This window comes from Tachypleus tridentatus, chromosome 9 (assembly GCF_004210375.1).
Source record: "Tachypleus tridentatus isolate NWPU-2018 chromosome 9, ASM421037v1, whole genome shotgun sequence".
Classification (NCBI taxonomy): Eukaryota; Metazoa; Arthropoda; class Merostomata; order Xiphosura; family Limulidae; genus Tachypleus; species Tachypleus tridentatus.
The window spans coordinates 93389846-93417689 of NC_134833.1; the positions used below are offsets into that span (position 1 = coordinate 93389846).

Sequence of the window (27844 nt, forward strand, 5' to 3'; positions counted from 1 at the left end):
TCACATGCTTTTTATCTTGCATTACACATACATCTTATAATTCTATATTTTATCTTGCATTACATATATATCTTATGATACTATATTTTATTTTGCATTACACATACATCTTATGAAACTACATTTTATCTTGCATTACACATACATCTTATGAAACTACATTTTATCTTGCATTACACATACATCACTACGTAAAGCGTGTTTTTCTATCACTGGCAGGGAATGCTTTTGATGAGGAAAGTACAAAGTTATTTATATGAGAACTTTATACAAATGTACTGTTATTAAGAATGTGGAGTTGAAGAAGGTAAAGCTAGATATTCATATACGTCAAGTATTCTCATCTTGTGAACGTTACCTATCAGTTTTGTGGATTCTCAAATTTTTCACACAGCTTATCTATCAAAATACTTAGTCGTGAAGTTTGATATTTTCATTGGAAGCAGATTATGAGAGTTAGCTGATTCAAGCAACCTGTTGCACTTAGATACCAATCATCGAAAAACTAGACAGAGATTATTTTCAAGGTTCACTTACCGTCTAGAGTAGAAAGTTACGAAAAAGCGTTGAAAAAGCAGGTCATGCTAACAAACAATTGTATGAAACAAGAATTACCGGACAGACAGAACTTCACGTCGTGTATAGTGGTTGCCCTGACACCAGCCTGTGAGGGTTACAGGTTCTATTTTCCCCACAGTCTGAGAAATCCGGCGTTTCGGATAGTTAGTGCAGAGACGGTAGGAACTTCTGACTAGTGAACAGTAAAGTGATAAACTAACAATACCATGAGAAGTTAACAGTCTGCGAAACTAGGAGATTAAGTTAGTTTGATCTCAAGCTTTTAAATTAATTGTTTGTTATTCTGTACATATTGCAGAAGTGAATTAATTGTAAATTTAACAATGAACAAGAATGTCACGTGGACCCTCATTTGTTTGATGATTTCTGGAAACCTAGTGATGGGTATGTCAACCAATTTCTTTCTCTTTAGCTTCGACTCAAACTGTTTAATAATTTGTTGATGACTTATTATAGTTTTAAACTGTTAATGTTGAACAGTCTAACTACAGTTTTGAAAGAATAAGGTTGATGTGTCAGTTTCAAAAGTTGTAACTCACATTAGAACTGGCATGAAAAAGTAAAACTTATGTAAGATATAGAATTATGTGCTATAATATTATCTATTTTTTATTAGACTTCGAATGAAAGTAAACTTAGTAGAATAATTACCAACGTCTTACACTGGATGTTGAAAGCAAGTTGTAATATATTTACAAGTTTTGCCTAAAATGAAATTCCTGAGAATTTTTAATAATGCAATTAAATAACTTGGTTTGTAAATATCGCGATAGTTTGAAATTATGTTTGGTCATTGATTGTCGTTGTTTTGAAAGATTTGCTGGTACAATATAAAAATCATAAATTGTGCTTATAATTAAACGTTTTTTAATGTAGAATTTTCAGAAAAGAAAATGTCTGTCAGGAATTTGTTAATTCATTATTGAGGAACCACAATCGTTAAATCACTAATATATGTGACTAAGTTAGCTGATTTGGGTCACGTTGATCGATATGCTAATATGCAAACAAGAGTTGTAATTTATATAAAGTTTTTTTTAAGAATTTAATTCATTTAAAGAGTTTAAGCCCAAAGATTTCATCAGTCAACTAAGAAAAGTTAATCTATTTATCTACACACAATAAAATTCTAAAATTCATTGTTATGTGCACAAAGGAATTTCAGAATAAATTTCTGTTAATTCGATACATAAAGACTATTACAGGATATTCTAACAGTTCAGTCTTCAAAAAACTTTTATAGTTAACTTCGATTTACAAGAAATTCTAATACTTTAATTCAGTCTTTGCGTGTATTTGAACGTTTAATTTAGCCTACTGGAGATACTAATAGTTCAATACAGTCTCCAGGAAACTTTTAATAGTTTCATTCAATGTTCAAAAAACTCTGATAATTTAACTCAATTTATCAGAAGTACTGATGGTTTATTCCAGTCTTCAGGAAACTTTGATAATTTAAATAATCTGCTGGAAAGTGTGGTAGTTTATGTGAATTCAAATTTTCAGAAAACTCTGACAGTTTAATCAGTTTTTTTTTTGGAAAATCTAATATTTTAATTTTCAGTACGCTGGAAAGTTAGAGAGTTTAATTAAGTCTTGAGGAAACTCTGAAAGTCAAATTGATGCCTCAGAAAATTAACAATTGAAATCAGTCTGCAGGAAACTTGTAGTTTAAACCAAGAAACACTGAAAGTTTAATTCAGTGTTAAGGAATCTTTTATAGTTTAATTTAGTCTGTACGGAATTCTTAAAATGTCATAATGGGCACTGTTTCAAGCTCAGCCCACAGTTAACTTTCTATCTCAAATTACGTGAGTTAAACCTACTTATACATTTAGTAATATTCTATTCTAAAGTTGAAAGAAAGTAACGTCTTAATTTGAAGCTTTTGACTAAATAACTGTTCACTACGCCTTCTGAAAAGTCACTAATACATTACAGCTAAGGAAATTCCTGGTAGCACTAAAATCAACAAACTTGAACTTTCAAAGACAGTTAAACAAATAAATTAAGCACGGACATCTTTTTAGTACAGTAGAAAAATAGGTTAACGAGACTTTCATATTATTTTATCCATTAATATTAAGATTTAGCGTTATTTTTGCCTTCTAGTAGAGATGCAAGATCTAGTAGTAATATATTTTCCTCATCACGTTTGCATCATTTGAAAAATCTCTATCAAACTATTCATGAAAATAATTCACTGAATGTATTACGGTGGATGAATGTTAAGAGCTAATTTCATGTTCACACAAAATTGTGTAATTAAAACTCTTCCTTTACGTCCCATCGCGTGTAAGGATGGTTACGTTTACAGCGCCGCCACATGGCTGATAGGTTAACATACAAAGTCCTGCCTCACTCAGCACTGATTTCTTCGTGTACGAGACGAGCTCGCCATACGTCAAAAAAGTAGGTCGCCATGTGACGTGACGTGACGTGAATGATATAACGAAAACTGAAGCAGCATTATTAAAATAACATCTCAAGCAAAACACGCTAGAAGTTACCAAGTTAAATACTGTAAAAATCATATGAGGGGGTTACACCTATTTTAACTTACTTTCCAGCAAACTATAGCAATATTTGAACGTAATCAATTAACAGAAAGGAGCTAAGTACATCTAAATGATTCGCCATTTAAAGTTTTGTAATTTAAATTATTAAATATAAATTCAGAAACGACTAAAATTAATTAGTTATATGGTTCTTAATTATCAGACAACATATAACACTTTACTTAATTATGTTAAATATTTAAAAATGGTAACATTTTCTTCATGGAATGATGAGCGCATTATTAAGCCTTTATTACACAAGTCTTTAATGGTTTTATTGTCTTGACATTTTTGTGTTTGTTTGTTTCTTTTTGAATTTCGCGCAAAGCTGCCCGAGGCCTATTTGCGCTAGCCGTCCCCAGTTTAGCAGTGTAAGACAAGAAGAAAGGCAACTAGTTATCACCACCCACCGCCAACTCTTGGGCTACTCTTTTACCAACGAATAGTGGGATTGATTGTAACATTATAACGCCCCCACTGCTGAAGGGACGAGCATGTTTGGTGCGACGGGGATTCAAACCAGCGACCGTTGGATTATGAGTCGAACGCCTTAAGCCACCTGGCCATGCCGGGCCGACATTTTTGTGTGTTCTATAATAATTCCTGTACGCTGAATCTGAGAACGATATTAATTTCTCTCTATCACGTATAGATTTCTGGACGTGGAATGCCCAGGTGGATAAAGAACTCGACTCGTAATCCGAGAGTTGCGAGTTCGAATCCCCATCACACCAAACATGCTCGCTCTTTCAGCCGTGAAGGCGTTATAATGTGATGGTCAATCTCACTATTCGTTGGTAAAAGGTTAGCCCAAGAGTTGGCGGTGGGTGGTGGTGACTAGCTCCATTCCCTCTAGTCTTACACTACTAAATTAGGGACGGCTAGCGCAGATAGCCCTCGTGTAGCTTTGCGCAAAATTAAAAAAACAAACAAACAATAGCGCTCTGAGGTTTCTTTTTATGTGATTGCTAAACTATCATTTTCATTACATATATATTTCTAGGACGAGTGAAACGTTGTTTCACTTGCAGGTCACGAGGAGAGCTTGGAGACTGTAAAGATCCTTTTGTCCACAATTCCACAGACGCGGAAAAGTTGCGAGATCTCGAGGCAGCCCCATGTGCTTCAGGATGGTGCGCGAAGATCGTCGAAGGACAAAAAGATTGTAAGACAAACCTATTAACTAACACTTACATATCTAACAGTCTCGACGAGTCAAATAATTAAATAAACGGACAAATTTCAAACGGTTTCAACAACACAGTTTCACTTTCTTAGAAATTTAACAGCAGGTTTTGTTTTTGTTTGTCACATTGGATTATCTACTGTATCCGCTGCTTGGAATCGAGCTTATATTTTTGAGTTGTAAGTTCATAGACTTACCGTTGTCCTACCGATAGATCTAATAACACGAGATGTCAGAGATCTACTTTGTGATGACAAGCGAAAGTTCCAAGCCTTTTTTGTGTTAATAAAAACAAGAAAAAAAACTGCATTTTTTTCCTTTAAATCATTTGCTTTACGAAAAGCAAGTGTTTCCATACGCTTAAGTCTCTTGGTGAGTCAAAGGTAAGTTTATGAACTTACAACGTAAACATTTAATGTTCGATTCCTCGCAGTAAACGTAGTAAATAGCCCCGTGTGGCTTTGCACCAAAACAAACAAATCTTACAGTCAATGCAATTTTCGTTACCGATATGATGAAATAATTATAAAATATCCTCTTTTCAGAGTAATGAACGTACTACGATGTTCATGTAATATTTATGTTGCATTTTACATATTATTATACATATATTATAGCGAACGTTAATTTATATGCCTTACTTAAATTTTAATGTATATACCATACACTAAATTTGTCCGTAAAGTTACACTCTGCATACGCATACCAAACAAAAAACATGTTAATGTCTGACAATAAATCGTACGTATCTTAAACTACAATGTATAGGAAATATAGGACTGGCCACTTTATTATGACATCTCTACAATCATACTCTGTAGAATACTACATTACTTTATATCTCAATAGCAACTGACCATTTGATTTATTATGTGGTTTATTAAGCCTTATAATTGCAGAGTTGTAAACATAACATACTTTTTAACCCAATAATTAGAAAAAAACAAAGGACTTTCTTTTACCTTTTAAGGAATAATATAGAGTGTGAGAGTAATTTTAACTGAAATGTCCCTAAAACAAAAGGCCTGGCATGGCCTAGCGCGTTAAGGCGTGCGCTTCGTAATCTGAGGGTCGCGGGGTCGCGCCCGAGTCGCGCCAAACATGCTCGCCCTCCCAGCCGTGGGGGCGTTATAATGTGACGGTCAATCCCACTTTTCGTTGGTAAAAGAGTAGCCCAAGAGTTGGCGGTGGATGGTGATGACTAGCTGCCTTCCCTCTAGTCTTACACTGCTAAATTAGGGACGGCTAGCACAGATAGCCCTCGAGTAGCTTTGTGCGAATTCCAAAAAAAAACAAACAAACTCTAAAACAATTATTTTAGCTAGTTAATCAATGATAGCAAAATCTATCAAATATTAATACTAACAACTGAAAACATATATATATATACCATAAGGAAATGGGGCTTTTAATTGCTAGTTATTGACCGATGAGACGATTGGTCAGGCCTGTGAAGTGCAACATATGTCAGTGAGTCATCAGGGTTTGACAATTTACAAACTTACCTTGAGACGGAAGTTATAAAAACTGCCTCATAAAAACTAACGATCGCTTCGAAAACTACGTATCATGGGAACAAACAAGTCTTCAGCGGTGTTTATAAAGCAGACTATTGACAAGGGATGTCTGGAAGTGTGTGACGTAATCTGACTGTAACGTAAAAGTACAAAAACATTTGGCTTTTCTTCTGTTGTTTGAACAATAATAGGAAAAAAACATGTTTAAATACAAAGATCGCATGAGACGCTTGACTGTGACTGCTTGCTTCAAAAATAATAGAGGAAAATTAACAATATATATATATATATACATTAAAAACCCATGAGACATTTGGTTATACTTGTGATGTTTCAACAATGATAAAGGTGGTGTAAGTGTATAAAGAATATTGTAGCGGCAAAATATGAGTGTTATTGTAGATCACATCCTATCACAATACTGCTTTATCAATTTGATTCAATGTCTTCCAGCATAGGTACGTTAAAATTTACTATGTTCTTGTTGTCAACAACTGGTTGTGAAAGCGTTACATCATTTTTTGGATAGCAAAGTTCCTGGATTTCGATCTCGGTAAATTTTTTTGAGACAAAAAGAAATGTATCATTTACCGAAACTCTCAGCAGACATAAGTAGAACAGTTATAAATATACTTAAGATAAATAAGCCGAAAATGGCACCTTAAGAAATGTTATGAAGTCTGTGACATTATACCCCCAAGCTATTGTTGAAGTACAATTTACTTTAATCCACAATTAGATGAAGTCTTAATAAAGTGGTTGGTCGGTAATGTTTCATTTTAAATATTAAAGTGTTGCAAACCTTAAACGAGCATATTAAAAACAAGCGTATTCAAATCTCTCTTTTCTAATACTACATAATTACACAGTTTTGTTTAGAAGAACGAAAGTTCTTCACAAAACGTATTTCTCTGACAAACAAGCACAAAGTTAACAGTTAGTTTAACATGGATAATATTATACTTTCCAGCATTTGATGTAGCCACAGAACGAATCTGTTTACCAAGGCCGCCAGGTGACAGCACGGAACGATGTGATAAGACGCTGTATCGACACCGTCGTGTGTTTATGTGTTTCTGTCGTGGTGACCTGTGTAATGCCGGAACATCTGTTGTTTCGAAAAAACTTATTCTATTGCTTCTCACAGGCTTGTTAACCTTTGCCATTTATTGGTATATCTAAGAAGGTTGTAACAATTTTGACAGTATAAAATATTAAATTAGGCAAGTAAAAATATGTATCTCTCTCTCTTTCTATATATATACTTATTAAATAATCGGTAAAATATAAGTATTTAAATGCAGTCATTTTTATCAAATAGGAAATTTTTAACTATTTTTACCAAGAACAAATAATGCATCAACAGGTCAAAACTCAAAAATAAATTTTCCTCAATACCAGATTCATTATATCAAAACTAGAAACCAAATCACTTCTGATACCAGACACATTAGATCGAAACTAGAAACCAAGTCTCTTACACGAGGTTTCAGGCTCATTAGGTCGAAACTAGAAAACAAATCTATTCTGAAACCAGATCGAAACTAGAAAACGAGTAGGAGAATTAGACGAAATATAATATCACCAAGGAGCTGACAGATCTATGAACGTTCCTAAACTGTTTATTAATGCACATAAAGGCAGAACGTGCCTTTAAATTATACCTATGTCGTTTATTACACCACAAATATTAATTCTGGAAGTGTGGCTCTTTGTGTGAATTTTAAAGAAATTTATCTGTTAAAGGTACATTTCCTGACTTAAAAATTTAAAACAGTTTTAATAATATTGCAAAACTTTATCACAGAAATCCTGTTATCTTCAAATTCCATTTTATTTGGTTTTTCTTTATTCAAGAGTTTACTAGAAAAAACAGATTTAGAAAATCTACGAAATTATAATAAAACTATTAACATTATTGTTGTCCATAATCTAAAAAAAGCATTGCTTAAAAGAGGTCATCTCCTTGTCCAAAGGGATTTAAAATATTAGTAATAACTAGTTGTTGAAGTACTCTATTCTGGAACAAGGATTTATAGAAACAGATTACTAGATAAAAATAAAATAATCTGATAGAAAGGATTACAATAAATAATAGAAACAATAATTCATTTATCATGATTATCTTATATCGAATATACGTCAAGAGGTCAAAACAATAATAGAAAACTGTTCCCTAATATTAGGGCTGTATATTGGTTCAATATATTTATGCAATAAATAATATAATTTCATACCACTTGGTAATTAATTTAATGACAAACAAACAAGAAAAAACACGAGGCGGTAGCATAGCCAAAAAATATTGTATAAAACCGTGCAACATTTGACACTCGACATCTTAGTGGTAACTATGACAACTTATGACACACATAAACACACACAAAAAAACGTTTCCAACTGAATCATATCTGCACGTATCTGTGTCAAACATAGTTTAAAACGTCTATAGTAGGATCATAGCTGCACCAATCCGTTTTAGACATAGTACAAAACTACCCCAGCAGAATCACTACTATACTTACCGAATAAAACACCGTATCACCTACTCCACTGAAATCACAGCCGTAAACATCTATGTAAAACAGTACAAAACTTCAACAACAGGACTGCAGCTTTAGTTGTCAATAGAATATGGGTTATTTGTTTGCAGTAAAACACGAAGCTACACAATGAGTTCTATATGCTCTGCCCATCACGAGTATTTAAACCCAGTTTTTAGAGTCCACAGACGTATTATTGTGAGAGAATATAGTACAAAACTTCTACAACAAGATCAAAGCTTTGGTTATTTGTATAAACTAAAGTACAAAAAATCTTCAGCTCAACCACAAACACAGATAACCGTGTGAAAAATAACACAAAACTTGTGAAATAACTAAAATTTGCTGGAGATACAGGTGCTACCAGTTCTGCAAACGAGATAAAAATATGCAATCTTATTCATACTTCTAAAATACAGTAAAAAGTAAATGCTCACGCAATAGATTATTTTAATTTGTATTATTTTTGTTATATACAAGTGAAATTAATATTACGTATAACACACTCAGTATCCCCCTGTACTGTACTCACTTAAAGTGTAAATTAATTAGAAATCTGTGATGATGAGAAAGTAAAAATGAAGTAAAAATGTATCTCAAGACGACTGGTATGGGTATTATTAACCTTCAGGTTAACAAAGAGAGTTTTTGCAACTTTTCGTTGCCATTTACACTGTCGTCTGTAAGTCATGTAAGTCATGCAACGGTCAGTTGCAAACTCTTTCTTTCTTTTAATCTGAAGGTGACATAAGAAGGCCGAAACATTGTTCTCTACTCTATTTTAATAAAATTTTTAATATCCGTAATATCCGTCTTGAGGTACATAATTAGAAGGGCCCGGCATGGCCAAGCAAGGCGTGCGACTCGTAATCTGAGGATCGCGGGTTCGCATCCCCGTCGCGCCAAACATGGTCGCCCTTTCAGCCGTGGGGGCGTTATAATGTTGGTAAAAGAGTAGCCCAAGAGTTGGCGGTGGGTGGTGATGACTAGCTGCCTTCCCTCTGCTCTTACACTACTGAATCAGGGACGGCTAGCACAGATAGCCCTCGAGTAGCTTTGTGCGAAATTCAAAAAAAAAAAACATAATTAGAAATCCTCGACAGACGAGTATTCCTTCTATCGTCTATAGCTAGTAGTTAAATAAGGCAACTCAAACTTAGCCTTATTAGCATATCTTTACAATATAAGTATTAACAGTTGTACCAGTGAATTCCTTTAAATTTAGTAATATAACAACTACAATAAGTTTAAAAACCACCAACATAACTAACAAGTATTAATATTTTAATCATGAACTGTTTTATTTTAGATACATTAATATCTCCAATTATCATTTTTGCAAGATAAAAACAACAAAAAAGAGATTGATAACAATTTCATATAGAAATTCGATTATTATCTATTATACCACAAGTGTGATATCTCAAAATACTTCTAAAATACTTTGAGTGTTTTTGTGAGTTCATAACGCGATGAATTAAATATTCGTTTTTGTTTCTTCGTTTCTAATTATACGAATACAATACTAAACTTGTTCATTAATTAAAGGTTGACGTTCATTGGTCTGTTTAATTGCCACTTCATCTAAATGATAACCAGAAGAGCAGATTTTAATCTGAAGCAAAATGTTTTGAAATTCACGTATATATGTAAAGAAAAAGGTGATAAAAATTAGGGCTAACGTCCACTCTGCAGTCGAACTGACGACTAATCCTCGGAATCCCTGTGAAAAGAAATAAAATTCAGCCTTAAATATCCTGTCAACTCGTTTCTGAAAATAATCTATTAATGTTTTGGAATAAATGAGAAAATTTACAACAGTGTTTATTTATAAACAAATATGTTTGTTTCTGGTTTACAAGGGACACCATAACATCCTTTACACTTTCAAATCTTCATCAGTAACGAGGACTCAAATACAAGTTTTCAGAAATAACTATAGGAGATAGTAAGCTTAATAAAAAGAAAATACAAAGACTAATGGGGGCCTCATGAAGTTCTGACCATTTCTTTTGTGTTTCCAGACTTTCTTAGTGTGGTATGCGCAGATTTATTTTTTTTTCTTATTCATTTATTAGTAGGAAAAAGCTAAGCCTAATGGTAAGAGTCAACATAAAACTCAAGGTGAACAGTTCTGACTAAAGATCTTTCAACTGAGAAATTTCACTCATAAAAATGACTGCAACTCACCAAGACACTTAAAGTATCTCTACCTGTTTCTAGATACAATGTCAGTGATATGGTTACTTACGCCATTGTTGTTCCTAACATACTTCCAGCTGCTTATCATTAGGTATAGTAGTTCTTAGTATGTAGGAATGCTTCAGGAGAAAATGGCCGCCGCATATTATGTAGTGCTCATTATAGTCTAAGACCTCTTTATAACATCAAACTTAGATTTTCAAAGTTTTCAAAAGCTATTAAGATTTTTAGTTTAGCCGAAAAAAAACAAAACATCGCTGAAGTAGAGAACCGATGAGTATTATAACAGCCAGATGTTCTACTGATTATTGTGATTCTGACGTCAGAACGAGTAGCTCACTAATGCTTGAAGGTGTTGAGATTATTTATGTCCAACACGTTGCACTTTAATTAACGAGTGTAGAAGCAGTATACCGTTTTACTAACTTCAACACGATAAATATCTGAGGTCATTCTACAAGTACAATGGGGAAACTGATAACCATACTGACAAAAGGTATTACTATTTAATTTTAAAAATAAAGCAAATGTTCATTTACAAACTGAATTCAACTGGTATTATTTGAAAAATAAGGGATACACGTAATAAAAACTTTGGAAAACAAGACAAGGATGAATTCACAAAAACATACAAAACTCACTACATAAGTAGTCAAATCTTTGAAGAAAAATGTCTATCTACAACTGAACGTTGAATTCCTTTCACTTGCATTGGTTCAATATTTAAAGCAAACAATGTTATAAATTTAGTATTACAATGGCAAATTCTAAATAACTTTTAACATTCACTCAGTGGCTACTTATCTAATGATTTTTATATGATTTTATATTCATCTCCACCATATTTCCATATTTTTAGCATAACCATCCTTACACTATTCTTATTTTTTTTCAAAATACCTTTATTACTTGTAGATACAAGTAAGTGGCATAAGTCGATTTTATGAGTTGTGGAAGATACGAAATGTTATTACTACACGTCTATGATTTTGACTCTGCAATTTACAAATTAAGAGAAATGTGAAGGAAACAAGCATGTACAATTGATTTGATTTTTTTATACAACATTTAGGCCTGTTGTTCTAATTCTTCGCTAGTTTTCGACGTTTACATTTGTACTTATAAAGCTACTAAAGTAAACATCATTGTAGCTTTTAATTGCACTTTTAAAGCAAATTTCATTGCATCTTCTCTATTAAAAGTATATTAGACCATAATACAATTCAACCATTAAATTGTTTCCTGTGAAATGTTTAAAGGGAGTATACAGACATACCTTTTCTCCCAATTGCTTTAATCTTCTAGGGTGATTGTAGTTTCCTGATTTGAACTCTGAATGAGAAACTGGATAAATAATAACCACTAAAACATCGATAAGAACAATAAAACTTGATATACCACAAGGAATACTGGTGAAACATTTTTCAAAGAATGATGTTCTTTAAAAAAAATTAAATGTTAAATTAGTTTAACGTCCATATCATAACCAAGAAAGGATACTTGTAACAAGGCAAATGAGACACAGCAGAACAATGGTCAATCTAAACCGGCATATGGTCAATCCGTTGTAATCAGGATAAAGATAGTAGGTGACCAATGTCTGAAGAGAGGCATAAATCAATCCCAGGATAAATAAAGTGTATGCCCCGATGTCATGGGCAAGGCTCACTGTTGACATCTGAAAACAGTAAAAGCAGTAATTGCAAAGCTTTTTTACCCGCAAAAAGTTTAAACTTTTGAAATGAAACTTAGTAATATTATCCTGTAATTAGCGTAACAAAAAAATTCGCAAACCAGAACATAACGACAATATAACAATCTAAATATATAAATAGTTAGGTAAAGTATGTGATGAATAATACGTTACAAAGAAAACAGGTAGTTGTGAAACTGCGATACAAACTAATACGTATTACTTAATAAAATATTAATTTTTACAACAAAATAAATGCGATATTTTCTAGTATTATCATTAGATTTCATAATGTTAGTTTTTTTTTTGTATAATAAACCGTATCAGTGAAGTTAGTTCACGTACGTAGTACTATTTATAGTCTATGCTTAAGACTATTACCCCTCTTTTCATAGTTACGTAACACTTGTCAGTGCAATTGTTTTTGTAATCTGTTCCCAAAAACTAAGTTCCAACTACAGATAAAGTATGTTTCGATGTTCATCCCTCTAGTAATTTTCTAGTTTATGTAGACTTGTCATGACTTACCGGATAGACTGCAACCACCATCATTCCACCAATGGCAGTGAACCCACAAAAGAGCGAAATCTGATTAGTGATTTGGATTTTCTTATGACGTCCTTTATTCAGTTCATTTATGAACATATATCGAATCATCATGGTTATTAAACCTGGAAAAAACAACAACAAATGTTCTCATGTACAACATGAGGTAAACGCCCAATAAAACTCGTCCTATGGAGACTTTTATTGTGTTTTCGATAGCCATCTTCAAAGTACTTCGAGGTATCTTCTATTACTGAAGCAATCACAGTCACAGTAGTTTTAAATAATAATAAAAACCTTTTTTCTGGTGTTGAAGCTTTTACAGTATGCAAAACTCCTTACTATCAAGTGAAGCCTTAAAAATTCAAAGCCAACGCAATCTTTGTTTGAAGTGTTTTTAAAATAGATTTCCTATTATTAACCATTGAACACTAAAGGTCTTAAATAATGGATTATAAGTAGATAGGTTTTAAGATTCTATTGCTAAACAACATATTCACTCTTAACCTTCGTCTTGTATGTTAAGTTTTTAAAGTAATTTTTAAAAAGTTTATCAACTTATGAAGAAGAGACTCACCCAGGCTTCCTGAACAGAACAGACAAATACTGAATATACCACTCTGTGGGGGGTCTGTACCTGTTTCACTGTGAAAAAAAAGTGAAAAACATGAAGAAAAGTCGATACCGCTGAGTAGGATTTCGCGTGACTTAAAAAGAGTACAACTCAGTCGATAATATGCAATAGGATCACGCGTGACTTAAAAAGAGTACAACTAAGTCGATATCATGCAATAGGATGACGCGTGAATTAAAGAGTACATCAAGTCAATATCACGCAATAGGATCACGCGTGACTTAAAAAAGTGTACAACTAAGTCGATATCACGCAATAGAACCACGCGTGACTTGAAAAGGTACAACTAAGCCGATATCACGCAGTGGGTCTTGTGTGACCTTAGGTAGATATAAATAATCTAGATCATCCACTAGGATCTTGCGTGACTTTAGATATCTGTGTACAACTAAGGGCATATCACCCAATAGAGGAATTTGCGTGACTTTTATCAAGCCTTTTTTTAAACTCCAGTAAATTTACTATCTCAACAATATCTGAAAGCAATTAATAATAAAGTGCAGCTGCTTAGAAAAATAGAATTACCTGAGTTAAACATGACTTTTCCCTATCTAAAGTTCCTGTCTTCCCTAGTCAACATTAAATACCAAAATGACGCATTAACACCATAAATTCCATTAAAAATCTTACACGCCTCAATTTTAAAAACCCTGACTTTTCTTTTACCACGAGAGAATAATATCAGAGATCTTAAACTGCCATCGTAAGACAATCTTTCCATTCGAGGTAATAACCTAATAGCTCTCCTTTAAACCCTTTCTAACAATTAAATGTCCTTTCAGAGGTAAGGGGCCCAAAACTAAACATAGTATTCCAAATGTAGTCGAATAAGTAATATATACAATGACATTGTAATATTACACTCGTATGCAGCATTTCTACAGATACAATCTAAAGTTCTGTATGGCTTGCCATTACACACAACAACGTACCAGAACTCCAATATATGCTTATTACATAACACTTTTACTTATAATGCAAATCACGCTAATTTTACTAAAACTCTTCCTTGAGATACAACTTCAGATCAACAATATATATTGAAACTACTAAGTTTTGTACATTGAACTTCCTTATAGTTTTATAAACATGTGACCACTTGGTGTATTTTTCTTAAAATTTTAAACATAAAACTTACAAATATTTAGAGTAGTAGTTTAGATCCACAAATAAGGCAATGGATAATAATTTTATATGTATGGATGAGTAATTTTTTGAATGTTAAAAAAGTATTTTAAAGTATGAAATCGAAAAAAAATTTAATTAACCTAACTACGAAACAGTGACAAAAATTAAACTGGCTATAACGTATAAAGGTTATCAAAATGCCAGTTATGTTCTGTTTAAATCCACACAGTTTATCAATCAATACACGAAAAATAGTTTTTGTTAACTCACATCTGGGTATATATGAAACATAGGTCCTATGGCAGAAACTGCCACAATTCTAGCGTTATATAGCGGGAGTGACGTAATGCGTTTCTTTTTCTAAAGTGCAGTGTTAAAAAAAGAAGTTTCTGAAGAAACATACATCGACAACTACGGTTTAAAACAGTGTTTGTGAGTCCCCTAAGTAAAATATGCTAATTAGTTTTTTTATTATTGCTTTCATTAATAATTTTGATTGTGCTCGTTATTATATCAAACGTAACTACTTTTATTTTACTTCAATTTTTTTATTAATTGTTATACTTGTATTATAAATGTTGATTTGTATTGTTAGTTTGGAACATATATTTAGGACTAAATCTCGTATGATATTATTGGGTTTAAGGCCGAAAATATCTGTAACAGCTAGAATACCCAACTCATGAAACCATACATTATAATCTTTGTAAGTAAATACTTAAGAAAAATATTTTCAAATAAATCAAGCTGAATAAAACATGTTGATTTTTGGCTCAGGTCCAAGTACATAGCTTCTTCTGATCAATGATCGAATTTTTTTATTATTTTCCAATCTATATGTCTGAAATTAAAATCCTCTACAATTATGACCTCATCAACAACTAAATTATATATGAAATTTTCATCTGATGGTTCATAACAAATTCCGACTAAACACCTTCTTTCTTTACATTCACTAACGGAAATACTTGCCATAAGCGTTAACATACTCAAACAGAACTTAACTCACATTTTTCGTTACAGAAACACTTCTCTCCCTGTCTTTAGTACTCTATCCTTATTAAAAAAATTCTTTATTCCTACTAATGCTCTAAAATATTCTATTATATTTTTAGTACCCAACAGTAACAGTTTAGCTAATTCTTAAAACTACTTTCGCAATTTTCTCATGCAATACCCTACATCTGATTTATAATTCATTTCGTTTATTCTGGTGCTTAACATTGTCTGTTCCTAGTTTAAGCCCCTGCCCTATTTAAATTTAATTCATCCATTTCAAAAATATCTCTGATCCCATAAGAACAAATAGCAAATTTACACATCCTTATATATTATAAAACTTAAGCTCCTTTTGAAATCCTGCTGTCATTTCCAAGAGTTTATCTCGTCTTTATTAATCGTTTCTGTGCTATTTGGATAACCTCCAACCTGTTAATTCTCCAAACAAAATACACACCTTTATCACTAGCTTCGCTAAAAGTGCTTGTTTATTTGAGTTCCAATATAAGACTCTCTCCTTACACCGATTGCACTGTACAAACTGTGAGCGCTTAACACCTACAATACACTCAACCATTGTAGTCTAAGAATAAATAATCAACACTAACAACATGTGGCTTATTGAAAACACTGTTAAACCTAACGTTTAAGAACTAAATACATTACACTAATTTGCTACTCCCTTATCTTTACACTAAACTAATTAAGATTATCTATCATAAATTCTCTTCTTCTACAATGCATTCGTAATACAAAATTAGAATGTAAAGACACCATAGGTGCTAAACTTATCAGAAAAGCTAAACAGACACTTTGTTTTCAAGGTATGTGTGTGTGTGCTTATATATAACTTAAAGCTGTTTCAAAGAAAACTCAAAAGTAATTCCTTAAATTAGTTTGGTAATAAATATTTGAATTCCTTTAATAAATGGTTAACGGAACATTCATATTGAGTTGACTGTGAAATGGGCGGCAACTGTCTTTTAGAGATATGCTTGTCGAAATATACTTTTATAGTACAAGTATAGAGCACGACGTTTAGAAAGTATTCAACCTTTTGTTTTCAAGTCAGTTTATGTGTGTTTTTTTTTTATTTGGCCATAACAAGAGTTTACTTTGGAGAAACAGTCAGCAGAATTTCAAAATGAAATATGCAGATCCTTACAAACTGGAGACTTTGGAGATATTTTATTCCCATTCGTTTCACTTGCAAGAGTTTCTTTACAATTTCGGAGATATCAATGTTGTATTACGTTTTCTAATTTTGGGCTGTAAGAGAGTCTAATAGGATGAACCAAGGTTGGAAAAGCGTGGAAAGAAGCAAGTTTCAGTGAAGAAGTCTTCGCCCAGCCTGTGCAAATAGCCTAGTAGACATTGTCTGGGCTATCAGCTAGAGCTAGCCATCTTTGTGGTGCTACAAAACATGGGCAGTTTCTCTACCACTGCCCCATACGTTCACTTTTTCTGTTTTGAATGATTTCCATATGAAGGTATTAGCCTTGGATGCAGTAGATGTTCCATGGGAAAATATTGCAGTGACGTGTACACCACTGGAACCCTTTCCACACATTGAATGACATTATGGTTACCTCGCATTCCCGTCATGTAGAAGTTGCTACTGGCATACTAATTTGGATTTAGCCAACCAGGGTGAAGATGATATAACACACCCTTTGCTGCTAACATTTACACTACAGTTGTCACAGAAATACTTCTCCTTTCTAGTAGCCAACATAAATATAGAAATTGATTGTGTTGTAACAGATACAGCTCCAGTGCTATTTCAGGCTATTTGAAATTGTAATAAGTAACAATTCGCAGATCCATTGAAGGTTGGAGGCATGATGTATGTCAGATTAAAGTCTCTTTTTCCTGCATTAATCATAATGAGGGTCAGAAAGAGACATTACCAACTCTTTTGAAGACTATTTATGGGTTGTCCTCTTGTCCGTGGCTGCAAGCTGAAAAGCTGCTTGTGATGGCTTGTCATACAGCCTAACACGACTCCAGTTGTCATGGATTATCGCTTTTATGACGGGGAGCCTCTCATTTCTGTTGGTGCCTTAGTTCACTGGTTACGATCTTTATACATGTGTACTCACTGTCTAATCTGCTGGAGAGACAACTCTAACTGGTGGAAATCCTCTTCCAATGGCACATCCAACCTCTACTCACTAGCCACAAATGGCTTTAACTTGTACAATAGCTGTTGTATTCTGTTTATTGATAGACTACGACTATGATAGAGACCTTCACATGTGTTCTTGAACTCACCATGCTCCCCACCATTCCAACGGACCTCAGTTATCTGCACTTCCATGTCACCTAAATTAATTTTCAGAAACACTATTTGTTTACATGATTTGGATGTATCAAACACGAACAGGTATCCCTGAGTCAGCAATTGCAAACTGACTGATTTTAGTGGCCTTCACAACATTATCAAAAATTCTACTTCCAGGAAAGAACGTTCCCTAAGCTTAAAAAAAAAGCTCTTCTCCTACTCAACCATCTTTTTCCATGAATTGACCCCATCGTTCTCTTGACCACGGGTATGTACAATTTGACAGAAAGTCAATCTTTTCATGGAAACATTACTTTAAACTTAATGTATACAAAATGTTGAGTTTGGTTCTATGTATGTTTTATTTAACTACACAAAAACTCTCCAATAAAATTGGTTTCACGGCACCAAATTTTTATTTTTCTATATTTACTTTTGGCTCACAGATGAAAACAGTCTTCCGACAAGTGTCATATAGATGAATCTACAACAACAGCGAATTTGTCCAAGAACTTCTGATGAATTTAATGGCAGAGATAATCCGATTGGATTTTCCTTTTACTGTCAAAATAACGAATATGGACACATTATAAACATATGAGCAAAATCTCTATTTGTCAATACATTCAACGTGAATGTTTTATCTAACACTTGAAATATCCCTTGGGCACAAGAGATGCCACCTACTGAAAATAAGAAAGAAAGACGTAATTAGACCAAGGTAAAGTGAGCAAGCTCCTGGATCATGTGTCGCCACAACAGTGCAGAAACTTAGTAATAAAACAATTTTGAAATTTCTACAGTACTTTAGAATGAAGAAAACACATGGTATACAAGGATATCACTGAAAGACTGATTAGATAACGTTCACTTTGTATATCACCAGTCTAAACTGAAGAAATATGATACCTTTAGGAGATATAATACGTCAAAATAGTGAGTCAAAAGCATTTGTAGCATGGTAACACTTGTCACTTTACCATGCAGCTGCAAATTGCCAAGAGTCATTAATTATAATATTATAAATATTTGCAATTAATCTGAGATAGATAGTTACTCTTAATACTTGACTTTGAATTGTTAACTTGTTTTGTTGGCATAGAATTGCTGTTTTTTCTATTTTATGTGTAAGGCTGTTTTGTTAGTGAAAATGGTGCATAAGGGTGTGGTCTGCACTTAACAATGAACAAAGGCTTCACTGTCACGATATAAAATGATAAAAAAATAAAAGAAAATAAATAAATGTTGCTTTCGCTCCTGGGAAATGTTAGTCTAATCGCGCTATACACAAACTTATTTTAAATGCAAGTAAATATTTTTTATTGGTATTTCTAAAGATTTCTCTCATTATAATGGTCTTTTCATGACTCGATGAATTGAATTAATAACAAAATGAACCACATTGTGCACTAATGTAGAATAACATACACCCATACCTGGGAATATTTAAATTTAATTAATTCTGAGAACCTGGAAAAATTAAAATTACCCCACATCCATTCTGTGGTATTTTCTTTGTTATTGTTTCGCTATATTATTCTACATTTCGTTTCTAACGCCTGTTGGATCCATTAGTTACTGTTATGTAAGGTGAATGCGACGAGTTGTTTCAGAGCCATTTTTCAACTCAAAACCTAACTGGTTGTAGCGAATGCTATTGATTTATATTGTAGAGTGACTATATGTAGCTAATGCGATTTAACCCACAATAACACATAAGCTATGCGGTTTAAAATTTACAAAAACATAAATTTCCAGTGCTCAACCATCCATTCACCGAAATTTAGGTCTATTAGTTTAATAAGTTCACGGAGGTTCCATGTTACATCCTGAGAGATCTCGTGTATGCACGTGACGTCAAATCAAAATCAGCTGCAACTATGCAGACGTATAACGCTACAATCTAAGGTTCGAACCATCGAAAGAGACAAAATACAGATAACTCACTGTGTAGTTTTTGTTAATAAAATTCACATTAAAAGTAAAATATATAAAAATCATAGCTCAGTGATAGCAATTATCGATATAAAAGCGTTAATGACTGATTAGTTAAGTTAAATTCAGATTAATTTTTAATTGCAATACAATGTCATTAAGATGCTGTTACAATTATGACAACCCAGTGTTTAATGCAGTATATCATCGTGTCAGTTGAGCTACTACGTTAATCACAGTGGTTTCGCTCGTATCAGCTGTTACGATATAAACTTAATTTTAAAGTTTTAAAGAGAAAGTTTACTGTTTCATAATAGTCAAATATTTGTATAATCAAAAGCAGCAGAGCAATGATAATTATATTTTACATTGACTAAATTTTTTTCTTTAACTTACCAAATCAAAGATGTATTCTTACCTAATGAAAGGCATATAAGGAGTTACGTCCCCGTGTAGGACAGCAATGATGTAAGCTACAACTACACCACATGCTAGAAATATTCCAGTGAGAGCAGGCAACCACCCTAACCCTGACCACGTGCTTAATGACATGGCTCTTCGAATGAAGAGTTTCTCATTTCACACATTTGAACTAAATAATGCTTAAAACTGTTTCTAAGTTCCTTTTTTACACAATTACAAACACATAACCCGCAAATACAATGTTTGTTATGATGATGTAAAGGAAACTTTCACCGTAATCTCGGCACACACTCATTACCCAATTTAAACATTCACTCACTACCGTGACCTTCTACAATTAATTATAAGTAAAAAAAAAACAACAGAGGATGAAAGGTCAGTTTTTCCGGAGCAACTTGAGTGCGAGTGTTATTCTACAACTGTCTGAAAACATCCCAGTTAACGAGATTAGTCTAAAAGATAGAACTGAATTTCTGAAGTTCATTTTTAATAACTACCTAAAGTTTTTTTTATACGTAATTAATCACATGAACTTCAATTCCGTGCTTTTGTAAAAATATAAAATTTATTTTAGTTTGTTGATGAATTTTGGGTAACACAAATATTTTAGATTTTGTATAGTATTTTATAAGTTGGAGAAACATAGTAAGCAATTAAACCAATAGGCCTAATACATCCGAGTCTATCGTAATTTTTGTGACAAAATATGATTTATAATTTTCGATTGTTTTATTTTCAGAAAAGTGAAATTACATCAACTAGATAATTTTTTTTGTTAATATAATCCCAAAATTATAATATTAGCTTATACTTCATAGAATTGCTTTTACTTTTGTCAGTGTGTAATCAACAAGCGTCATTTCATCTCTAGTAATAAACAGATTTCAAATATGTCAAACAAGAATAAATCTGCGTTTGTTCCACATATTTAAGCTTCAATATATATATATATATATATATATATATATAGTAATATAACGTTTCTCAAACTGAGGTCAGCCATGTCCGAAATTTCATATAAGTATTAAAACAAGATTTATAAAATCAAAAAATATTTTTCGTGGAATTAATTTTGGATCACAGCTTTTCATATACACGAAACCGTATTTTGTAAATGAAAACATCGACAGGTTTGTGGGTCCTTAAAATAATTTTAAATTAAAAGGGGTTTTCAAATTACTATATTTTGAGAACCGTACGAAATATACGGTTTATCTGGTTGTAGGATCCGTACCACTTCACCACCAGTTTATTTCCCACTCTTCAATCAATAACTTTTTCTAATTTTCTAAGAACCAGAACTTTATATAGGTATATTAGCACATTTTGAAATTTGGATAATAAATCCAAATTTCTATTTCTATGATAGCAATATATATTGACTTTAACATCATAATTCAATTATGCTGTTCATACCGATATGTTACTATTATGGGGATAGACAACTCAACCTGAGAAGATATGTATTACATATCAACCCCTGCGTTCTATGAGTAGTAACTTGTTTTATTAATACAAGCTGAAATCCTGTCCCATGATAGGAAATTATGATTTTTTTTCAAAAGTATATCTAAATGAATATTTTATGAATATGTTTTTAAATAAATTATATTCTAGTAACAATATAAGTATGGAGAAACACTATCTTATTTCTAGTATGTTACGAAAACATTTTTAGGTATCTAACCGATTTCTCGTGGCATCAGTGCATTAGATCCGCGTATAATATATTCATGACGTTTTATCTGCACTGTGAGAATGGAGAAAAATAAAGTTATTCGTAACAGAAAATGGGAGCGAAACGGGATAGTCGTAACCCCTATTGCAAATCTACATGAACACATGATAAAAATTACACGAAGTTGGGGATTGCACATTGCGTGATAAAAAGGTTTTTTAGTATCATATAAGCAAAGGCTCCATTATAGCATAATTCTTTCTTTTCTACCTTTTGCCTTTCCGTTTCATTAAAAGGAAACACCGACTGACACTTAGCTGCAGATAGTGAATAGTAGATTTAGACGAGGAACGATATGGATTTAAGTTTTTCAGACCTAATCTCGGTTCTCTTGTAAACTTTTAGAATAATGGTTACATCTGTAATACAGTGTAGGCCCGGCATGACCAGGTGGTTAAGTCACTCGAAACGTAATCTGAGGATTGCGGTTTCGAACCCCCGTCACACTAAACATGCTCTTCCTTTCATAATAAGGTGTTACAATGTGACAGTCAATGCCACCTTTCGTTGGTAAAAGAGCAGCCCAAGATTGGCGATGGGCGGTGATGACTAGCTGTCTATCGTCTAGTTTTACACTGCTAAATTAGGGACGGCTAGCGCAGATAGACCTCGTGTAGTTTTGCGCGAAATTCAAAAACAAAAATCGTTACCGACCAATTAGCCTGACCAGTTGTGTAGGCAAAATTCTTGAGAACGCATAATGAGTAATAGACTCTACACATTCCTGGAGATAACATCAAAATTACCAGAAGAACAAAACGGGTTAAGAGAATTCAGACAAACCACAGATCACTTAGTTAGCCTAACAGAAGTAATAGTAGATAGTTTTAACAAAAGAAAATGCACTGTCGCTTGCTTTCTTGATATTGAGAAGGCTTTCGACGCTGTATGACATAATGATCTACGGTTCCGTATGAAAGAAATGGGACTACAGTGGGGAATTATTCGCTGGCTGTCAAACTTTCTGGAAAACAGAATATGTAGTAGAATTAACGTTGAAGGGACCTTCTCGGTGTGTTTTACTCCAGAAGCAGGCGTTCCTCAAGGAGGGGTGGTTAGCCTTATCCTATTCATCATGTACGTGAACAATATGCCACTGAAAGATCCAAATCATGGATACTCCTCACAGTTCACTGATGATCTAGCAGTCTGGAAAAGTGCACCAACACCAACAATAGCAGCCACAAATATATAACCATAATTAAATAGAATATTGTCAGAAATATAGAATCAAAATAAACTCAAATAAAACCCAACTGGTGATGTTCACAAAGTTAAATAAACACAAAAGTACAAACAGAGATCTATATGAATAGAGCACTCTATCAGACTGCTACACCGGCAAAATTCTTAGGACTAACATTATTAAAACAACATTTTGGCGAAGAACAAAACTGTATTAGGAGTCTAACTGGTAAAAACAATGAAGCAGCAGCAGATAATATTTTAAAAATATATAAAACATATATTAAACTGGTAATTAACTATGCAGCCCCTGCATGGATAAATGTAAGCAAAAAAACTATTACAAGTCAAACTACAAACAATACAAAATATACTGTATACTACTCACAACAACTTTTAAAGTACCCAGAACTACTTCATCAGAATTCATGCATAAATACGCAAACATAGCAACAATAGCAGATAGACTCCTACATAGTGCAATAAATTATTTTGACAAAAATTGGACAAAAAACGAACTAGTAAGCCAACTAGACAGATACTGTATACATGATGAGGACAGTCTTAAACACCTTTCCCCAGTAAATATTTATATTTAAATAAAACTAAAGGGCCACCTATAAACTAGACTACACATTAGTTTAGGAAATAACTAATAAACATTGAAAGGAGATTTATGTAAATGTTTTCTGGTTAATGCCTGTCTAGTGATACTGCAAACTGTTATGGAACTTTTGAGAGAAATGATATATTTACACTAAGTGTATATGTAGACAGTACATAGACATTGCTCTGACAAGGGCCTGAATAACTGCGGGTTACTCTGACCCTCGTGTAACATTTATAAATATACTTGACAGTTACTAATACCAATGCAAAGGAAAGAGAAAGAGGTCGACGAATCTGACCCTCCCGAGTATACAAACACAAATACCCAAACGACGAGTGTGTGTGTTTCTTATACCAAAGCCACATTGGGCAATCTGCTGAGCACACAGAAGGGAATCAAGCCCATGATTTTAGCGTTGTAAATCCGTAGACTTACCGCTGTACTAGCGGGGAGCGATATGAGATAGAGAGAGCTGTGTATCCCCACCTCTTGTGGACTTTAAGCCTTCAGATATCCCTTGTATTAGATTACATTTTTCGTTTCCACGTTGTAGTTTGTACCTTTGTTTAAAACCATTAACATATGACGAGTTTGTTGCCGGTCAAGTTTTAAAAACAAACAGACAACTTGCTCAATTCGTGTGTTGTTTTTGTACATCTGTATTTAATATATGTAGGGAAAAAAAACGGAAAATAAAAACTCAACAGGATGGACTTTTTATTCTTCAGTCATGTTCTGATTTACTTCCCAGCCACGAACGATAGCACACAGATGAAGTAAAGAAACCACATATATGTGAATAAATTTGTTTTACTTAATTACAGTTGCTTTATATTTCCATGAAAATGTATAATCTAGAAATTTTACAAGAAACGAACATTATGCTAATGAACGGGCAAATTGGATACAACTTATTTTTTTTACATGGAAAACATATAGCATCAGCTGATGATTAAAAACTAATTTTATTTATATAGAAATCTACATTTTATCATTTCAGTATGTTGATATCCTAATTTTACTAACAGATAAACTTATTTTTACTTAATATGGAAATACGCTAAAAATTAAACGTTTGACTGAGCCATAACCAATTATTTTGTTTTTCATATGAAAAAATAGTAAATAGCATGCAGTTGTAAGACAAGTAATATTAATATACCAAATACATCACATCTCTCATATAGAATTCGAAAACGCTCCAGTGGCCGGGCGGTATTTCTGCGAACTTACAATGTCTTGAAACAGGGTTTCGACACTCGTAGTAGGCAGAAAATATGTAACCCATTATGTAGCTGTGTTGTTAATTACTAACCAACAACACAATATCAAAGAGGTCTTTCGGTCAATGCCAGCAGACGTCAGCCTGTGTGAAATACAACAGAGTAAGTATAAATTGCGACACTATTTATAACATCAAGTGAAAACAAAGCTATAATATACATTATTATTTTAGGCGAGCGAATTTCGGTTTAAAGAAATGATGATAAAGAAAGCATTGCTTTCTTTAGTGTACATCATTAGATCTGTTAAAAAAGGTAAAAATGTTTATCGAAATAAGCATTACGAGAATAATAAATTAAGATTCCCACATCAAAATATACAATCATTAAAAATTTCAAACAAGAAATAAATATGTGTTACGTTTTACACTTACTAGATGGCGCTACAATATTTTTCCTCGCGTAAGTCTTCAAGCATAACACGTTGATTGATTCTTTTTTGTAATCAAGCACAGAGTTACGCAATAGGCTGTTTCACTCACCACGGGTATGTGAGCTCAGTCTTCTTATTAGTTTTTCTTTAATACTTGCAATTTAATGGTGTTTTTTTCTTATCGAAACAGTTACAAAAATAACTTTCTCAAAGTTCGTCTCAAATGTTAACAATTTCCGTATTTTCAACAGGAAGAAGTAATTTTTTAATTACTTGTCAGTCATAAATAACACTTCCTTTCGAGGTCTTTGTGTTTGCAAAACCTTGTCACTAAGTTTTACAACAATGAGAAAAAATTGTTAGATTTGAGAATCTTTTAACTTGCTTCAAATTGATAATATGAAAAAAAAATTAATATGCAAAAATGAATTATGTTAAAAGAACAGATACGTTATTGCAGAATATAAAAATGTCTACATCAAATTCAGTGAAAACAGGGAATTATCTTGATAATTTTTTGGACTCTTATTATTATTATATGTAATACGACAGTAAGGTCGTGAACAACATGCATCTCGATATATGAAAGCGTAATTAATTCTGTCGAAAACGTAACCTGGCCGTATGCATAAAATATAAAAAGTAATACAATTTCGTTCAATACTGTTACTGTAATACCGGATAACAAGACAGCAATAATAGTGTTACATATTCAGTATTCATAAGATACAGGACTGAGACAGAGTTTGTGAACTACTATAATTAGTTGCTTTGTTTCAGGTAGGTATTATTAACTACTACAACACCTATTATTCAGTTAGATTCTATATTCTGTCTAAAAGACTGTCTCTTTGATGGTGTGTATCGACTGCAGTCTAAACCTACTAAATGTAGAGAGAGAAAGGGATCTTTTTTACGGTTAAATAGGGCAAAAACAACAACAACTAAACCCTTGTAAATTACGTATAGCAATATGCTTAAATATACATATATTATAACCATCACATTTTAAAGCCCAAAAACATTAAAATTAAACAAAATATGCTGCATTTCAAAAAGATTCTAGGATACAAGATACAACGTGGGATTATAAAATTATCTTAGGTTTCGGAGGTGACTGCGGAAGTAGGAGCCACATTGTGGTGAGGATACACTGTCTATCATATATATATATATGACGCACGTTGATTCTATAAAGTCAAATTTGTTTACAGTAATATATGTAAATATATATGACGCATGTTGATACTATATATTCAAACTATACTAGAAGTATTAATGAACAGCGGTTCTTATAAAATAGTGTTAAACTTGGATTACATTTTCAGCAGTTCCTTGTTAGTTATTTTAAACAAAACAAACATTTCCCCCCACTTTGGGCCAGATATGGGCAGGTGGTCAATGCACACGACTTGCAACCCGAGGGTCGCGGGTTCGAATCCCCGTCACACCAAACATGCACGCCCTTTCAGCCGAGGGGGCGTTATAGTGTCAATCTTACCATTCGTTGGTGAAAGAGTAGCCCAAGAGTTGGCGGTGAATGGTAATGACAAGCTGCCTTCCCTCTAGTCTTACACTGCTAAATTAGGAGCGGCTAGCACAGATAGCCCTCGAGTAGCTTTGTGCGAAATTCAAAGACAAAGAAACAAACAGTTACATGTTTACACGGAAAAGAATGACGACAACATATCTGCCTGTGGTACTTTTAAGCTTCGATGATCATAAGGGGAGAAAACGGGTTAAGTCAGCACGAAACGTCTTGTAGTAAAAATGAGCGTTTGTATTTAACTTGATCTCTGAACAAACAGTGTGTTCATATTTTGGCACTGAATCTTGAATACAAAACATAGAGAATCATTTTATATTTTATAATACCAGAGAAATATTGTTATGGTATGACTGTAAATGAAGTTTTAAAATATGTAGGTTTCAGTTTTTTTAGACAATATACACACGTTTGTCATCTTTAAATGCCAAATACAAAAGAAACGTTCATGAACACGTTATTTAAGGAACATTTACAATAAAGATTATGAACTAAAAAATATATAAAAGAGTGATGTATCCAAGAAATTATATTTATTCAAAGGGGGCGTAGATGACAAAATGTTGGGGAATTTTGGTTAAGAAGACTATATTTACTCTACGGTGCAGTATTTTTATCACTTTGGGGACGGTATCTTTCAAATGGCACTTATCACCACAGCAAAGGACCTTCTTACACATTCGTAGAGCTGGGATTAAATAACCTTCATTATTTGCACTGATTTCATTCCAGCTGAATCCCAGGGTGTTTACGAAGCCAGACTTTGGCATCAGTTATTCGCTTCAACATCCATGAGAAATTAACAGTATTGTTATTAAAGAATGATGTAATATATTTTACATTCAACACCTAATTAATTTTTGTCACATTGAATAAATGTAC

The 27844-nt window shown here is 33.0% G+C and overlaps 2 protein-coding genes across 4 annotated transcripts; one reads left to right on the top strand and one right to left on the bottom strand.

Annotated features, from left to right (window-relative positions):
* Positions 1-296: 296 nt before the first annotated feature.
* LOC143225777 (UPAR/Ly6 domain-containing protein rtv-like) lies at positions 297-8155 on the top strand. Its single transcript, XM_076455761.1, has 3 exons — positions 297-963; positions 4141-4302; positions 6811-8155. Exons 1-3 carry the CDS (start codon positions 903-905, stop codon positions 7020-7022), a joined length of 435 nt encoding a protein of 144 aa, XP_076311876.1. The 5' UTR covers positions 297-902; the 3' UTR covers positions 7023-8155.
* Positions 8156-9646: 1491 nt separating this feature from the next.
* On the bottom strand, positions 9647-20552 carry LOC143225775 (DNA damage-regulated autophagy modulator protein 1-like). Of its 3 annotated transcripts, none has more exons than XM_076455760.1 (6): positions 20223-20552; positions 13402-13469; positions 12807-12949; positions 12086-12263; positions 11862-11905; positions 9647-10106 (listed from the first exon to the last, which is right to left on the bottom strand). In XM_076455760.1, the coding sequence occupies exons 1-6, from the start codon at positions 20354-20356 to the stop codon at positions 9909-9911; spliced, it is 765 nt and encodes a 254-aa protein (XP_076311875.1). In that variant the 5' UTR covers positions 20357-20552; the 3' UTR covers positions 9647-9908. The 3 variants fall into 3 exon arrangements, with proteins under 3 accessions (XP_076311875.1, XP_076311874.1, XP_076311873.1); XM_076455759.1 differs by having other exon boundaries at positions 11862-11917; XM_076455758.1 differs by having other exon boundaries at positions 11862-11947; positions 20223-20551.
* Positions 20553-27844: the final 7292 nt, after the last annotated feature.